The sequence below is a fragment of the Amblyomma mixtum genome, chromosome 4 (assembly GCF_055824585.1).
Source record: "Amblyomma mixtum isolate Tamu chromosome 4, ASM5582458v1, whole genome shotgun sequence".
Classification (NCBI taxonomy): domain Eukaryota; kingdom Metazoa; phylum Arthropoda; class Arachnida; order Ixodida; family Ixodidae; genus Amblyomma; species Amblyomma mixtum.
The window spans coordinates 89998547-90016281 of record NC_143015.1 but is presented as its reverse complement, the minus strand read 5'-3'; the positions used below and the strand labels follow the sequence as shown (position 1 = coordinate 90016281).

Here is a 17735-nt window from a genome sequence, read left to right as displayed (position 1 = left end):
GCTCTATTAATATTTTTTAAAAAGCAAAATCCGATAGTTTGACATTTTATGGCATTGTTGCCACTTGACCGGCAGCGAAAGATGCATTTATTTCTAAGAAATTTGGATTCGAAGTTGAAAAAGTTTTTCCCGCCGCTCTGATTCAAACTTGGGATTCTCTTATGACGACACAGGACTAAGTGACGTGAAACATGACGTGCACATGACGTAACGCAGACTCCGTGATTTCTGACGGCCAGCAGTGCGGCCTAGCAGCATCCGAAAAGAAAGCTACCGCCAGCCGCTCGTTGAAGGCATCTTCGGCTATTGCGGCCGTCGCTACCGTCGCTTCGTTTACTTTTTCACCGGCGTTTTGCCAGCGTTAAGATGGATCCCGCCCTCGAAGTCGTCAACAAAGTTCTCGCAAGTAGACACCTTTAGCATACCGTGTACCTTGTTACCGTTAGCGGAATACCGGGAGCCTGCCTACCGCCGGTGAGCAGGCGCTGATTGGTCAATATGCTGCAGGCGCGCGCGTAGCTGCCGGGTACGTGGCGCCATCTGGCGACGTCAAGGAGATTTGCGCATGCATTGGCTGCGCCTTAGTGATTCGTGTACTAGTGTTGCTAAAACCGTTGGTTCTATTATAGCAACACTGTTTTGTCCTATGACGTCATCACGCTTCTTGCGAGTTTGGCCTGTGGCGGCGATACCTGTATTTTGGTTCTTGCTCTTTTCTACGCTACAAGAGCTTTGTTGTCAGTATGAGTGGCGTTTTTGTAATCAGGAGCTGGTATTCTGTCGGTACAAGCCAACTTCAATTTCTCCTCAGTGTCCCTTTAAGACATCCTCAAAAATTTTGACGTAGCAATTGTTCATTGCCCATTTTTCGTGGTTCCACCTTATGCCGGCCTTCATGAGACAGCGTTTGTGGACAGTTGCCGTCGCTTGGCTCATCAACAGCAAGCGTCGTGCATTTCGCCTCTATCGAAATCAGGCTTAGCAGAAGAACTCCGTTGGCACTGAACCGTCGCGGCAGGTGGCCCAAGGGCCGTTCAGGCACAGATTGCTGTCTCACTGCGACATCATCAGCCGAACTGAGTGGACAGCAGGATGGTTTCGCCACATACGATCCAGCAGCTGGATCAAGTTGTGTATGATGCTAAGAGCTCGCACATTATTTCAGGAAGAATAACAATGGGGTGGAGATCATATGGCAGGCTCTCTCGGATCATGAATGGCAGTTTACCAATATCCCTCGAGAGAAAAGTATACAGCTGCTGTATCTATACCGGTACTCACCTATGGGGCAGAAACGTGGAGGCTAACGAAGAGGGTTCAGCTTAAGTTAAGGACAACGCAGAGAGCTATGGAAAGAAAAATGAAACGTGCAACGTTAAGAGATCGAAAGCGGGCGGAGTAGGTGAGAGAACAAACGCGGATCGATGACATTCCAGTCGAAATCAAGAAGAAGAAATGGGCTTGGGCAGGGCATGCAATGCGAAGGCAAGATAACTGCTGGTCCTTAAGGGTGACGGAGTGGACTCCAAGAAAAGGCCAGCGTAGCAGGGGCCGGCAGAATGTTAGGTGGGCGGATGAGATTAAGAAGTTTGCGGGGATACAGTGGCCGCAACTGGCAAAGGACCGGGTTAATTGGAGATTGGAGAGACATGGGAGAGACCTTTGCCCTGCAGTGGGCGTAGTCAGGCTGATGATGGTGATGATGACGCATGAGCAGCGCCTCCTTGAGTTCTCAAGAAAGCACTGACACGGGTTATGCTCGGGCCATGCTCGCAGGACAACGAGGAAGTCGAAGTAGTAGTAGGGGGAGTGCTGTCCAGCAGCGGCGGTGGCGGCGGCGGCGATGACGCACCCGGAAGGAGCTCAGGGCGCGCCTCCGGTCCAGGAGGTCATGTGAGCCGGCTCCCCGTCAACCGGAGGGTCATCGCGGGTCCATCGCAGTGGCCGACTACTAGGGCGACGCGGTCCAGGAGGTCATGAGACCGGCTCCTCGTGAGATGTAAGTGTTGGAGACGCGTACACTAATCTTTCTGGCACTGTGTTTGAATTGCGTCCCACTATATGAGTTTGAACCGTGTTATACTTGTACCCGCCGCTGCGGCTTAGTGGCTTTGGCGTGCGGTTACCCAGCAAGGCCGCGGGATTGAGCCCCGGCCGTGGCAGTCGTGGAGTTTCCCTAGAGATTGAAATCTGGGGGGTGTCTAATTTTCTAATTAGGGGGAGGGTATAGGAGAAGTAGTAATCATTTTTAGTAGACAGTAGTGCAAAGAAATCATTACAAATTAAAGGGCGCCTTCAGAAAAGTAAGGGGCTGTGTAGGGAGATCACCGGGTTGGTAGCATTTCGTTGGAGGCGAAATGCAAAACCTGTGTGCTCTGCTGTGTCAGTTTAGGTTGAGGAACCCCTTGTGGTCGAAATTAGTTTGCAGCCATCCACTACGCGTAGCCCCTCATAACTTATGTGCAGCTTCGGGTCGTGAAAGCTCACAAATCGAAACCATGAGGTAGATGTTTTTCATGTAACGTCACGGGCGCCATGGTGGTGGACTAAGCATAGCTTTCCATACAGTAAATAAAAGAAGACGGTGTTTAGAGGATTAGATGGGCGCGCAGTCTTTCATCCAGGTTCTGGTATTCTGGTCTTCCAGAAAGTGTATCTACTATGACGTCACTGGCAGCTTTCCTTATGGCGCCTGCCACCGACGTTACCTTGAAGAGCAGAACAGAAGTCACCGGGGCCAAACTGACAGACTATGTCCTTCGAAACGGTGGCCTTCCCTTCACGAAAATGTGGAATGGTTTCTTTGTGAGCTCTCCACGCCATCCTAATGGGGTGACCTAGCGACGATAGCTGCACCGCCTCCAACTACTTCTTCCGTTTTTAATCTTCCAACACATAAAGTGTCCTTAAGTGTTTGGGTCCAGTTAAGTCGTTCATTCCCACGTGTCTTAGCGTATCTTGACCTCCCGCAGACCGGTCAGCGAAGAAGTCCATCGACCGGCCACCGTCGCGCTTTGGTAGTCGTCGAGGTCACGTGTGACTGGAGCCCTGCCGGAGTCCCGATTGGTCAGCGAGGTAACAGCCGCAGAGTGGCTGCACCAGATTACACGGCGGCGATGGCCCTGAAGCGCATCAAGAAGGAACTGGAGGACCTGAGCCGGGACCCGCCCGCCAACTGTTCCGCGGGTCCCATCGACCAGTCGGACCTGTTCAGCTGGCAGGCCACCATCATGGGCCCCTCGGACAGTCCCTTCGAAGGCGGCGTCTTCCGGCTGACCATCGTGTTTCCCAAGGACTACCCTTTTAAGCCGCCCAGGGTGAGAGGAACATGCAGCTGCGCTCACTAGCTGTGACCCGAGCTCACGGTCACACGGAGCAGGATGAGGTCTGTGTAGCCGTTCACACGATACCATATAGATATTCTGTACATAATTTTATATACCGGGTGTCCCAGCTAAATATAACCAAACTTTTAAAAAAGGCGAAGTGTCCTAGTCCAGTGAAACCAACTGAGGGTTGTTCATGGTCGCGTGGCCTAGTCTTGAGTATTTTTTTCGCTCTTCAAAGTTAATGAATTAGTTAAGTTTAATTAGCTAACTTTTTAATTATTGACTTCAGGAAGAAAGTGTCAATGCAAAAGTTTTAGATCACCTCGAAAAACCGCTAGTAGTGCTCTTTCCGTCAAGTTACGATTTACGTACCTTCATTTATTGGCCTTAATAGAAAGTTATCACGTGACCAGCTGCTCGCTCACTTCTCTGCCCCAATGTGCACCCAAAGTCTCATCGAGAAGAGGACTTCAGAAAAAAACGGATTTTATTCTTTAAGGCGCGTCTTGGGACGTTGAAGTAACACAATTGTCATGTAGAAGCTTTTTCTTATTGTGCGGGTTATGGTTAAAGGCCGGTAAAAAAGCTACTTTACGTAAATATTACTTTGCTACAGATGTCTCAGTAAGCTGTTTCTCACAGCGATCTACAACGTTTCTTTGACACTTTGTTCCTCAAGTCAATAAATTAAAATTATTTAATTAAGCTTAACTAATTAGTCAACCTTGAAGAACGAAAAAAATACTGCAGACTAGGTCACGCGACTCTAAACAACCCTCATTTGGTTTCAGACGGCTAGAACATCAAGTGTTTTCTAAAATCTTGGTTACATTTAGCTGGGACACCTGGTATATTTGGATAAGCCGGATACTCACTAGCTGTGACCCGAGCTCACGGTTACACGGAGTGGGATGAGGTCTGTGTAGCTATTCACAGAATACCATATAGATATTCTGCACATGATTTTATATATATATTTGGATAGGTCGGATACAACTAAAGAATTTCGAAACGCGGAAAAATATAGTTCACTCGTGTTTTGGAACCCAAATTATCGTATCCCAAGGGCATGAAAAAATCGGCGAAAAATTTACATTCCGAAATTTAGGAATAATATAGACTTAAAAAAAATTGGAATAGACACTTAAGCTCCGCAGTAAGGGTATGACGCGATAGCGTAATGGGTTAATTCCCGTATATGCAGATGGTAATCCTCTACTTTCTCATACCCTTAGTCCTCGTACCCCTCCTGCCTGGCAGCGGTGCAACGGCTAAGCGATGCGCCACTGCCCTGCGATGGCAGGTGCTCCCAGCGGTGGGCCTTGTGCGACCCAAGTTGCTCTTAAGCCGCCGCGGTGGCTCAGTGGTTATGGCGTTCGGCTGCTGACCCGAAAGACGCGGGTTCGATCCCGGTCGCGGCGGTCGAATTTCGATAGGGGCGAAACGCTATAGGCCCGTGTGCTGTGCGATGTCAGTGCACGTTAAAGAACCCCAGGTGGTCGAAATTTCCGGAGCCCTCTACTACGGCGTCCCTCATAGCCTGAGTCGCTTTGGGACGTTAAACCCACATAAACCATAAACCAAGTTGCCCTTCCCCGAGTGACCAGCCATTAACTTTCACCGACCACTTTGGGCAGTTTGCTCGCTATCCGGTGGACAGGTTGTGATGACGCCGCAGGGTCACGTGACCTAGGTGTCCCACCTGCCTCCTAGGTTGCTGTCTGGGCACAACCTGCCACAGCCATGCCCGTGATTTTTCGTTCACAGCGTCGACAACGCCAACGCCAGATTTTATGCATAACGGGGCCTTTAACGCACTCGCGTAAAAAGAGGTCTTTGGGCGCCGCCACATTGAACACTGGTCTGTGCTAGTATAAAAGGAAACAGCTGAGGATTATGTAGTGTTTCGCAGGACGACACATGGATGAAGACTAGTGCGTGGCCCCCAGGCCCACGCCCAAAGGAAAAAGCCCCGTTTATTGCAACCTGACAAGTATATATACAGACACTGAGTACGTCACGCATGCGCCGAGCATCACAAGAACACACGTGCACTTGCTACGATAGATACTATCACACGAAGATCGATAACGCCACATCTTGATAACGCCACATCTTCCCTTTCCCTTTGAGAAAACTAAAGCAGCAACTTGCAAAACAAAATACAACAACTATTAAATGTAAGCGGTTCCATGAGTGGCATTCACAAATACCGTACCGTTCCGGCTTTCTTACTTTTCGACCAAAGCGTGTGACATGTTCACCCTGTACCGCAGGCGAAGAGGTTTCCGGCGGCGGCTGCAACGGATCACTTGGGAGAGCTTCCGTTCCGTTCTCCTCGGGGCCGTCTGGGACAGTTTGTGCAATGGAAACAGAGTTTCCGTTCTCCTCTGTACCGTCTAGGCTAGAAAGAAATTCATACTCTCCGTCCCTGGAATCCGAGCCTCTGTTTGGCGCCTGCTTGATTAGCGCTCGCCGGTTTCGTTCAGTCTGGCCCCCGCTCTCCAAAACCACAATATACGAGCGTGGCCGCTATGCGCGCTGAAGCACCACACCTTTTCGCCTGTAGTCCTTGACCCAAACAGAATCACCTGGCACCAACGGGAACATATGTCGGGCAGCATGCCGGCGATCATAATTTTGCCGCTGAGTCTCCCTGAAAGCTGCGTCTTTTTCCCTTGCTTCCTTGAGATTGGGGGTCTTTGGTGCCAGCTTCTTTGGGTGGAGAGGCAAGGTAGTGCGAAGGCGCCGCCCCATGAGTAGCTCTGCTGGCGTTTTTCCTAGGGGTCCCGGCGTGTCCCTGTATGCTAACAAAGCCAGATGTAGGTCACCAGATTTTAGCAACAGCTCTTTCACAGTTTTTACCATTCTTTCTACTTCCCCATTTGCCTGCGGGTACCTAGGGCTACACGTCACACGTTTGAATCCATAACAGTTCGCGAACTGGCTGAACTCCTGGCTGACAAATTGAGCACCGTTATCGGTTACCAGCGTTTCCGGTATACCGTGAGTAGAAAACACCTTCTTGAGATGATAAATAACTTCTGTGCTGCTAAGAGAGGTCAGCGGACACAATTCTGGAAATCGAGATAAGTAATCAACTATGAGCAAGTAGTTACAGCCTTTCACATGGCAAATATCCGCGGCAACCCTTTGCCATGGCCGAAAAGGTGTCTCGGTCGGGATCATTGGCTCGCACGGCTGGAAGCGAAATTGGGAACACGTGCGGCAGTCGGCAATGAGTACCGCAAGCTGAGCGCTTAAACCTGGCCACCACACAGACTCCCTTGCCTTTGCTCTACACCTTACAACACCCTGGTGGCCCTCACGAAGCAGTTTTAACATTCTGCTTCTAAGGCAGTGTGGCACAACAATCCGAGTGCCGTGCATGAGGACACCTTTACATACGCTCAAAACGGCGCGATCTTGCCAAGTCAAAACGGCCGATAACGAAGGTAGACTAGGCCACCCCTCACGGACGTAGCGACACAACGTACGACAAGTCTCGTCCTTCGCCTGTTCTTCGGCTACTAGCCCGAAGTGTTGCGACTCGCTCAACTCAGATAACACGCCGGCAACGTAACAGTTGACTTCATCGACCGAAAGAAAGTTCCTCGTCTTTTGGCCTGCCACTGGTGCTCTGGAGAGTGCATCAGCTATTTCGAGATTTTTGCCCGGGACATACTGCACCTCAAAGCTGAACCGCATTAGCCGCATTCTGAACCTTTGAATGCGAGGCGGAACCAGGTCAAGTGGAGTCTTTCCTAGCAAAGTAACCAACGGTTTGTGGTCTGTTTCTACAGTAATATGCAGTCCACGCACATAGCTTTCGAGACGTTCCGCGGCCCATGTTATAGCTAAAGTCTCCTTTTCAATTTGCGCATAGCGCATCTCAGTTGGCGTCAATGACCTTGAGACGAAAACAACTGGCCGCTTTTCTTTATTCGGTTGTACTTGCAGTAAAACTGCTCCTAGGCCGTACGACGAAGCATCTCTAGAAATAATCGTTGGACGTTGTGCATCAAACTTAGCCATACACCTATCTGAGCAGATAGCACTCTTCACGCTATCGAAAGCTATCTGCTGAGGCGCATTCTCCTTACATTCTCCTTACAGCTCCCCCCCCCCCCCCCCCAAAAAAAAAAAAAAAAAAGGTTGCCTGAGGGCCATGAAAAGGTCTCTAGAACAGTGAGAGACACCTTGTATAAGAGCTTCGCTTTTCAGATAGCGAATCACTAGGCTTGGGCACTGGTATACCTACTTACTGATGATTTCCCGGTGGGGCTGGGAATCGAACGCAGCACCCTTGGCATACAGGATGGATGAGTCATTTCGCGAGCGCTACAACTTGACACGCGGACGCAGGGAGAGAGACAAAGACGAGAGCTACTTCCAAGTTATCTATTCAGTGAAACCCACACGCGTTTAATGCACGTCCTCAAGGCTAGAATGACAGCAATGCGTTTCATGCGCTTCTTGAGGACGTGTTATAAAACGCGTGTGGCTTTCACTGAAGAGACCACTTGGAAGTAGCTCTCGTCTTTTTGTGTCTCCCTGCGTCCGCGTGTCAAGTTGTAGCGCTCGCAAAATGACGTATTTGCACCAACTAGCCCAATTCGCCACTCTTGTGGACAATGTGAAGCCAACCAGAACACCATTCTGGTTAACATCCCTGTCTTCCCTCTTCCTCTTTATATATCTCTGTTGGCTGAATACAAATGAGACATGAAAAACGATGCATTTGTGAAAGGCTGAAAACGGCTCGCCTGCGAGACAGGCGAAACTTGAAAGCCACTAAGTACAACGAATGGCATTTAGCTCTCGGATATTCAAGCACTACTGCAGCTGGCGGCATGCGCAAACATGTGGGGGTCGTAATGAGAACAGGTGGTGGTATATCGGGTTCAGCGCTCCGAAGCTCCATGTCGGATGTAGGAGACGTCCTTTAAAGAGCACAAGGGTATTTTATTGTTTTCCGTCGAACACGGTCGCCGCGGTCGGGGCACATTGCCTTGCATGGGCCCAGCTGCCGAACGCAAAAAGCAGGACACCGGATTCCGGACTGTCTCACGACTGCAGGCCGTGATCAGCTTTATAGCTGCGTGCGAGCTTCGACGAATGTGCTCGAGTAAAAGACGCAAACGTGGTTCTCGACAGGTAGAAAGAAGCTTTCTAGCCTTACGCCTGGAAATTTTGAGCACTGCTTCAAATTTTGTGAGGTATTCCGCATAGTTCGCACCAAACGCGAGGACGTCATTGACATAGTCCACGAAGGTCTGTCATTTCAAGTCAGTTGGTGCGGTACTTGTCTCTCTTGACCATGTAGCTTCAATCAATCAATCAATCAATCAATCAATCAATCAATCAATCAATCAATCAATCAATCAATCAATCAATCAATCAATCAATCAATCAATCAATCAATCAATCAATCAATCAATCAATCAATCAATCAATCAATCAATCAATCAATCAATCAATCAATCAATCAATCAATCAATCAATCAATCAATCAATTAATTAATTAATTAATTAATTAATTAATTAATTAATTAATTAATTAATTAATTAATTAATCGATCAATCAGTCAATCAATCGGAGCTTTATTTGTTCATTCAAGAACTTAGTACTAAATATTTGGACTGATAGCCTACACATGGTTAGTATCCGGTTCAATACAAAGAAAGCATTTGGCAATCGCATATGAAATGTATGAGTTGACATTTCAACAGATCGGAAAAAGCGAATAAAGACAGCGAAATCATCCGGTGTCCGGTCGGATGCAAAACAAGGAGTTTGGGCAATCGCACAAGGAATGTGTAAACCAACACTTCAACGAAATACAAACAGGGAAAAAAAAGAAACGTTTACCACAGCAAAAACGCAGGTTTATTTTTTTCCAAGCATGACAGAAAAATGGCGTACAGACCGTCGAGTGACGTTAACGATTTAAAATTTTTCCCGCTATGAACGTGCTCGTTCTTCATAACTGAGCTGAGTTTGTTTTATGGTTGTTTTTTCCTTTGCCTCGCATGTGCGTACATAATGTAGGCGTCTCGTCCTTTTTACTTTCTCTGAGTATTGTCCGACTAGCTCAGTTCTTTCCCGAAGACAAACGCTGGTAGCTCGCGCTGTATCGCCACACAAAATCGTCCTGTAGCCACGACTGCCTCTCCATCACAAACAGCGTAGTAAGCACCTCCTTCTCCAAGAACGAACAGGGGTCGTTGACCTGTTTTTCCCGTGGTACGCTCTCGCGCCGCTGCAGGTGAGCTTCATCACCAAGATCTACCACCCGAACATCAGCACCCACGGCGACATCTGCCTGGACATCCTCAAGTCCCAGTGGTCGCCGGCGCTCTCCATCGCCAAGGTGCTGCTCTCCATCTGCGTGCTTATGTGCGACCCCAACCCCGACGACCCGCTCATGCCCCGAGTGGCCTCCATCTACAAGAACAACCGGCCCGTGTACGAGGCCACGGCCCGAGAGTGGACCCGGCAGTACGCCATGGAGTGATGTCAGCGACGCCGACCCCTTCATCAAAGTGCCGAATACTTGAGCCTGTCCTGGATTGAGGGCGGCAAAAAGTGCATATGGGAAACAGTAGAGGAAGGGCACCTTAAATGGAGACGCGCTCAGGTAGCTGCGAGTGTCGTGCCATGGCCCCCTGCCGCTTTAGCGCATAAACCATCTGGCATAAAATTCGACTTATGATACTTCTCGAAAGGTGTCCCGAGCTTACTAGTGGCTGACCCTGGCCACCGTTGTCCCCAGGGGTGTCTACAGTGAGCAGTCTGGCATGTTGCGCCGCGATTGTCTTAAGCTCTAGGTAGATGGAGCAGAAGACCGTGTGCTATAAAGACTGCTTTATTCATCTATGTCCTAGTTCTCCGCTCCTTCAATCCCTTCCTACATTCCCATATGGCTTTAGAGGGAGGCAGTTATTGTTCCGTACTCCTCGTGACACTCACCTCCAGTAGGTCTGTGTTGCAGATGCTGCGATTGTCGTTACCTGGGGGCACTCGGTGAGTTTAACTCGCGAGCACATCCGATGCATGACAGGTTTTTAATGCAGTAGTCGGTTCATCGCCTACAATTTTACACTACCGTACGTGCCTTAAAGGTAACGGAGCGGATTACAAGAGAAGGCAAGCGTAGCGGGGGCGGCAGAAAATTAGGTGGGCGGGTGAGAGAAGTTTGCGGGGATACGGAGGCCGCAACTGGCAAAGAAAAGGGTTAGACATGGGAGAGGCCTTTGCCCTGAAGTGGGCTTAGTCAGGCTGATGATGATGATGACATGCCCACAAATTTTTGTTCTGCCATCCGTCCTTCGGATGAAACGAAAGGCAACCCACGTCTTTAGGAAGGACATGGCCACGTGTGGCGTGCGCCGCATACAAGACCGTACTGGTCGGATGGTAAGTTATGCATGTTGTCCAGGTAAGCTTGAAAAAGAGACGAAGAGAGAGTAGTACACAAACAAGCAGAAGACAGTCTCCTCAGTATTCACGGGTTATGGGAGCTCTTTTAAGCATAATCAGCACAGGGAAAGTGCAGTGATCCTTCACGTACGCGCTCACACTGGAAGAAGAGGGAAACAGAATACAGTTTTATGTAGGTAGTGCTCGGCTGCTGACCCAAAAGACGCGGGTTCGATCCCGGCCGCGGCGGCGAAATTTCTTTGGAGGAGAAATTCTAGAGGCCCGTGCACTGTGCGATGTCAGTGCACGTTAAAGAACCCCAGGTGGTCGAAATTTCCGGAGCCCTTCACTACGGTGTCGCTCATAGCCTGAGTTGCTTTGGAACGTTAAACCCCATAAACCAAACCAACCATCTTGGAAGTATATTACCACGTTCAATGCGTCGTGGGCCACCGGTGAGTCTAAGACTGTGTGACACGAATACTGAGTTCTGCTGTGGAGCCGTGGGACAGCTCGCAGAGCCTGCGAAAAACACACCTTCCAGGTCGCTATTGCCATCTGTTGTCGACTCCAATAAGTTGACTTTGCCGGAGGCTCACTAGTGGGTTATGCTGCACCCAAGAAAATCTGAGAGAAGCGTAGATGTGAGCGCTCCGAAAATCACTGCCGCAGTGAATGTGTTAAGAACAGGAGGTAGTAGCACACGCAAAAGAAGTTGGCCCCAGTAGAATAGTTTACAGTTAATAATAATACCCTCTTCTGGAGGGCCTTTAGGGGTAACTTGAATAAATAAATAAAATGGGGGTTTAGCGTCCCAAAGCAACTCAGGCTATGAGGGACGCCAGAGACAACGGCTCCGGAAATTTCGACCACTCTGGGCTCTTCAACGCGCACTGACATCGCACAGTACACGGGCCTCTAGAATTTTGCGGCCGGGTTTGAACTCTCGTCTTTCGGGTCAGCAGCCGAACGCCATAACCACTGAGCCACCACGACGGCTCCCAGTAGAATGCACGACTCTAGTCTCCCGTGAAGAGGGGAAGGTGAGATTATCGACGCAGTCATATATCAGAGTAACATATGCGTTTCTGCAACAGGATAGTTGCCTTAGTGACTGGGCACATACCCACGATGGGGGATAGGCCAGGGTTCAGTGCGGAGAGCCAAAAGAAGAAGGTAGATTAGTGCCAAGCTAGGATTTGCTTTGTGTAAGAATTCAGAATAACTGAGGAGGAAATTTTAAAAAAGAATAAAAACGAACGTTAGTCCAGCGTTAGTGCAAACGTGATCTCGTTTTTTTTCTTCTATTTGCACTGTCGCTATAGGTAGTATGCTCATGTGGAATGATATGTCCTCTGCGCCGTTACCGTGATTATGACGTCACCACATGGGCTAGTTCGTTGCTTTGTGCGGTAAGCTCCTCATGAATTATACCCTAATAAACCATAACTTTATTAAAACTATGTTTGTGCGGTAAGCTCCGCAAGCATTATAGCCTAATAAACCAGCGATTTTGAACTCTGCAGGTTAAGGCATTGGGTCGTTATAAAACGAGACAGTAGATCCCAGAGCCAGATATGACTTCTGCTATGTTCAGTGAAATATCAGCAATGCGGCGCAACTACCACTTTCAGCGCTCTTTGTAATGAAGTATTTTGCAGCTTGGATTGAATGATCAAATACCCGTGTTGTCTGTTTCCTTTCGTCCTTTAAATTTTCCGCACCATCTATAGACGAATCTTTACGAAACTGCGCAGTTTCCGGTTTTGGTAAACCCGGTTTTGTACTTTTTCTGTATTGGAACCAGGACGCAGACAGGATATTCCAGTACGTAACTGGTTTTTAGAATGGGAATATACAGTACAAGGGTTCAGCCAGAGCAGCTGGCCAGGACACAGGCCAAACTATGCCCATCAGTTTATAACGTCACCATTGTAAAAGAATTTTTTTGCAAGAAAACATTCCTTAAGTAGTTTCGAGAATAGCGACAGAGCGCTTTTCAACTTTACACCAGCATCGCAAATATGATGCGCTTGGGCAATTTGTAGGGTGTCGTCAGTCGTGCATTGTCCTTGTTTCTTTTCCTAGGAGAAACATTAGTATGAACCAGTGAAATAAGTTATCTACGTTCAAAACTTAATACGTCATATTTTACTACATTTCTTCACGCGCCCCTTTGACACCTTCTATCAATACATCACCGGCATTTCACGGGACGCGTACAAACACACGCAAAGTTATTTCACGCAAGTTCAACTCCCTTGCCTCTTGTGGGTAAACCTATGTTTAAGGATCAAGCAAAAATGCAAGACTAGCAGCACGTTGTTTGTGGCCAATTCAAGCGTCCACACTCGACCGTATAGTGGGCGCATTCAGACTGCGAGCATTGCTTTTGAATGCTCTAGAGTGGACTCTCTCCAGCAGGCGTTCGTGTTCTGCTAGGGGGCGCCACTAGTTAATTAATACGAAAGCATTAGGTGGCTATGTCGCACCATCAAAACTTGTCTGCACGATTGTGTCGTCCGTTAATGATAACTGTGCAAAAGTTTAAAAATGCCTCTACTATCTCCCTGACTGTTCTGTTCTTGTGACAGAAGATGGCTTCACTTTCTTCTAATATTGGATGACATTTGTGGTTTTTGCAGTGCAAACTGATGTTGCTGGGCGGCCGCACCTGCCTCAGATCTCGCTTGTGTTCCAAGAGGCGCTCATTGAAGCAACGGCCCGTTTGACGGATATAGCTGGATTATGTTAGATAGTGCGCGATGAGATTTTGCTGTCGGAAAAATTTTGTTCCTGAGTTGCAATTAGTTAATTACACGCGGAAATTGCACTTGGAAGTCAAAATAGCCACGGACGTCGAATAATATGTGGACGTTTTGCTTTCGCATTGATCCAGAGCGGGTCGTCACATTAATCGCAAAGTTTATTCACATCGCACAGTAACTACAACGATTCACGAAAACGCGAATCGTTGTTATCTAGGGGAGAGCGTCCAACCTAATATAATCCTATCCAATCCAATCCAAATGGGCGTCACTCCATGGCGTAAGTCCTGGTCCATTCCTTGGCGGTGGCGTCATACAGCGGCCGGTTGTCCTTGTACACCTGGGCGACGGAAGGCACGAGCGGGTCGTCGGGGTTGGGGTCGCACATGAGCACAGTGATACAGAGGAGCACTTTGCCGATGGACAGCGCGGGGGACCACTGGGACTTGAGGACGTCCAAGCAGACGATGCCCGCGGGGCTGCTTATGTTCGGGTGGTAGATCCTGGTCAGGAACCTCACCTGCGTTTAGAAAAGGAATATGCAGGCTCATTTCATTGACGCGAACATTTTTAGCAGATACGCTCCTCATGTTCAGGTACAGCTTTTGTCAGAAGTTTAAAGCCCAGGGGGTTTGCTTCTGGGCCACACTGGTTTGCTCGTAATGCGCGCTCAGCGTCCCAAATCTCCTGAAGGTAAGAAGATTTTTCGTCCTGCTGTCTCCGATGCGTAGGACTTCGGTGAGTGCTACAGGGGTGCCACAATAGTGCTTTGAAGCAAACTTCTTGGGCTCTAAACTTTTGACAAAGGCTGTACCTAAGCAACCGGGCGCTGACTGTTTGACCTCCCGACATTTATTTTCTTCTGTTTCTCTTAGTGGATGGCCTTGCGGTTCCCAACCGCAGTTGTATACTGAACGACCGGCTGCTACACATGCTCCCACTCATACTCAAGTACTCAAGTTAGTAGACGTTGTTTTGACGCGAGAACATTGGGAGGGCCATAAAGGCGAAAACTGCATTTCCTCCATTTCCTAGGTGGCGTTTAAAGGGTTTTGCCTCTATCCACTTGCCCTTCCCCCTCCTTTTATTCACCTTTAGGGAAGAGCAGAGGGACGCCGGATGATTAATGACTGAGCAAAAATGAAAATGGCTAAGTAGATCGACATGGACAACAGCAGGCCCACGTGTAAAAATATACGCCCCTAAATAACTAGCTGTAAAAAAAAATTGGCTGGGGCTTAGCTAAGGTTAAGCCTGGATATCACGAAGCGAAAAGCTGCGGTGATCCGCCATAAACACGCGCTTGCGGCGAACGTCAAACGATGACGCATAGCACGCGGCAGCGTGCGCCTGTTCTATGGGCAAGCGCGCCTTATATACCCCTGCTTTCAAATGCGCACTGCGCACGGCCACGGCGAAAGGTCAAACGGTTGCGAGGAGGAGAAGCGGCGGCGCACATGCGCAGTAGTGCGCTGCGTGCGTGACGTCACTCGTGCTCCGACATACGCCGGCTCACTCGAAGCGCGGTGTTGACTAGCGTAGTGAAGCTTTTCGCTTCAAAAATGAGGTGGCTTGCGGGAGCTACTCCTCCTCGAATTACTCGAGAAGAAAAACCTGGGTTCCCCAAACCCCACCGGGAAACAGCCAACTGCCAATACAGTGGCGCATCGTTTAACCGCTGCGCCACTGCGTCGGAAGTTGTATGAGAGCTCGCTGCGATCTATAAGTGCGACATATTTTACGTAGTTGCGTAGTCGGAATTGGAACAGAACCAGCAATTCAATAGATTGGCAAGTGAAATAAGCATGCTATCGCCTTTCCACCGCACCAATGTTCAGTGCAGTCAATCTTGTTTTGATTCTCCTTTGCCGGTTCAGTATGATGATTCTTTTCCATTTTTTTTTTCTTTACGAATGTCTCGAACAAAGCCGTGGCATCCCAATCGTTGGGCCTGAACTAACGGCCAGAAGGAAACGCTAGGCGTGACATCGGCTTAGCAAATCACAGGGTAAAACAAAAATGAAACGGAATATAAAACGTGGCCGTTATATTAAGCCGGCTCTGTCTTTCTTTGGCGCCTTACATAAGATTTCTTAAAGGAGTATAGACACCTAACTTTTGGGTGCATGTTTTCTTCTTTGTAAACGTATAAAGCATTATTATGCACGGATTGCCACGTGGTATTCTCCTAGAACCGCTAAATAACTTATAATCGAATTTCTTTCTAGTGCTGTTTCGGTTTCGGTTTCAACAGTCGAACGATGACTGTGACGCCAGAGAGAGGTTATAGGTCATGTGAGGCATAAAACACTGCAATGTAATCGGTGCTTCTACATTCGCTGTCATTTAGACTCTTGAGGAAGGCTGGCTTCAGCACTGTAGAGAATTAAAACGACCAAGCAGCGATTATATCGCATTTTTTCCATGCCTTACGTGACATATAACCCCACTTTGACGTCACAGTCATCGTTCGGCTGTTGAAACCAAAAACGCAACAGCGTAACAGAAAAATTCGATTGTAAATTATTTAGCGGTAGTAGGAGGATACCATATGGTGATTCACACGTAGCAGTGTCTTCCGTATCATTGTAGAGAAGAAAACATGACACAAAAATTAAGCATCACTAGGTATCACCGAAGCAGCTTCAAAACCACAGTGCTTCACTTGCTTCTATTGAATCTGAAGAACGTATGATGTTCTATGCCCCTCCTCGAAGGAGAAGCGCAGCGAGAAAGGTAGAGAGGGCACCTCACTGCATAAATGAACTTATCACATGCGTTTAATGCAGTAGCGTAACCGAGGCGTAGCGCGGAATAGCTTCGAAGTCTTCCACATGGGGCTGTCGGGCGAGCCCGATAGAGCCCAAAGTTAGAAACCCGTCAGTCGAGCAGTGGGAGGAGCTTCTGTCCAGCTCCGACCCGCAAGATCAGCTTGCGCTGGTTGAGCGGGCCGAGGGGGCAGCAAGAACCAATGGGATCCTGTACCCAGGAACACCACCTCCTGCTCTATAAATACCCCAACCCCTAAACCCCGTCCCATTTTGCGGAATAAAGTTTTATACTACTACTACTACTGCACTGAGCCGGCCATATGAGGGCTGCGTACCACGGGTGGCTTCAAGGGGTACTCTTCGGGAAAGCGGATGCTCAGCTTGAACAGGCCTCCTTCGAAAGGGCTCCCCTCCGGTCCCGCGATGGTGGCCTGCCACTTGTACACGTCCGCCGGGTCGACGGGCCCCGCCGAGCAGTTGGGCGGCGGGTCAGTAAGCATCTCGTTGAGCTCCCTCGCAATGCGCCTCTGGGTGACCGCGGGCCCGGGAAGAAGCATGCGGCTTCTCTTTGTGACGGCCCGGGAGGAAGAGGTATCCGTGAGAGCAGAGCAGATGGGAATGATGTTCTGGTGTGACCGGTAGCCTTTCATCTCTGTGTTCGAGAGCATAGCGGTAACAAGTTGTAAAGATCGTAGTACACGGGCCTGGAAAGAATTACTATCAGACGTGGATCGTCGTTAAGCAAGGTACGGCGAAGGCTAAGCAGCGGCGGAAGCAGCCAGCACACATATGTCTCCTGGGTGGCTGAGAGTACCTGCTTTCTACTCGGCGACCATTGCCCCAAGCCTGCCGTCATGGACCACACAGGGGACCCAGGTGACAGCTGATTCCATTTACCGAGCCCTCCCTGGTCGGAGTACAGAACCATAAAGAAGGGATTGAAGTTTTAGCAAAAACAGACCGCCTTTCCGAAGTCTCTTCAAGTGTCGCCGCCGCCGCCGCCGCGGGGAGACCGACGTTATCTTCCCCAATTGCTGTGAGCGTGCCGGGGGAACAAAGGGCTTCGTTTGCTGTGGCTCTTAGGCGAGCCAAGCACCGCGACGAGCTGGCGGGCATCGTTCGACAAGGGACAAGGAACCACTTTCTGGCCTTTTCGTGACCTCTTTGTTCCGGCCTCGAGCGGCGGGTGTCTTTGATTATCAGCAGATGTCGGTGACCCGCAGAAACCTTCGACTGGCCGGAGGCCATCACCTACCACAGTCAACGCTACCTCGACGACAACCTTCTTTCCCTCAGACTCAACATGTGACGGGGGCGTGGCCCTAAGTGCAGTGGTGTGTTTGTGCGCACAAGTTTGTGTTGTTTGTGATCTGGGCCCTCCCACCCCGGCGTGGGCGTCCTCAACCTAGGGAATTTAGGGAAGGCGAACAGTATAAATGTTGAG

At 49.2% G+C, this 17735-nt stretch overlaps 2 protein-coding genes across 2 annotated transcripts; one reads left to right on the top strand and one right to left on the bottom strand.

The window, feature by feature from the left end:
- The first annotated feature begins 1799 nt into the window (after window positions 1-1799).
- LOC149347373 (ubiquitin-conjugating enzyme E2-17 kDa-like) lies at window positions 1800-10087 on the top strand. Its single transcript, XM_089585566.1, has 3 exons — window positions 1800-1999; window positions 2973-3317; window positions 9599-10087. Exons 2-3 carry the CDS (start codon window positions 3117-3119, stop codon window positions 9845-9847), a joined length of 450 nt encoding a protein of 149 aa, XP_089441692.1. The 5' UTR covers window positions 1800-1999; window positions 2973-3116; the 3' UTR covers window positions 9848-10087.
- Window positions 10088-13788: 3701 nt separating this feature from the next.
- On the bottom strand, window positions 13789-16959 carry LOC149347372 (ubiquitin-conjugating enzyme E2 D2B-like). Its single transcript, XM_089541571.1, has 2 exons — window positions 16627-16959; window positions 13789-14040 (listed from the first exon to the last, which is right to left on the bottom strand). The coding sequence occupies exons 1-2, from the start codon at window positions 16957-16959 to the stop codon at window positions 13789-13791; spliced, it is 585 nt and encodes a 194-aa protein (XP_089397697.1).
- Between the last annotated feature and the right edge of the window lie 776 nt (window positions 16960-17735).

What these genes read in the sequence shown, in the direction of transcription:
- LOC149347372 (XM_089541571.1), bottom strand. Translation starts at nt 16,959, where the DNA reads ATGCTCTCGAACACAGAGATGAAAGGCTACCGGTCACACCAGAACATC. An exon ending in ACCCCTTGAAGCCACCCGTG is followed by an intron (nt 14,041 to 16,626) that starts GTACGCAGCCCT and finishes TTCTAAACGCAG; the next exon opens with GTGAGGTTCCTGACCAGGAT.
- LOC149347373 (XM_089585566.1), top strand. Translation starts at nt 3,117, where the DNA reads ATGGCCCTGAAGCGCATCAAGAAGGAACTGGAGGACCTGAGCCGGGAC. An exon ending in ACCCTTTTAAGCCGCCCAGG is followed by an intron (nt 3,318 to 9,598) that starts GTGAGAGGAACA and finishes GCGCCGCTGCAG; the next exon opens with GTGAGCTTCATCACCAAGAT.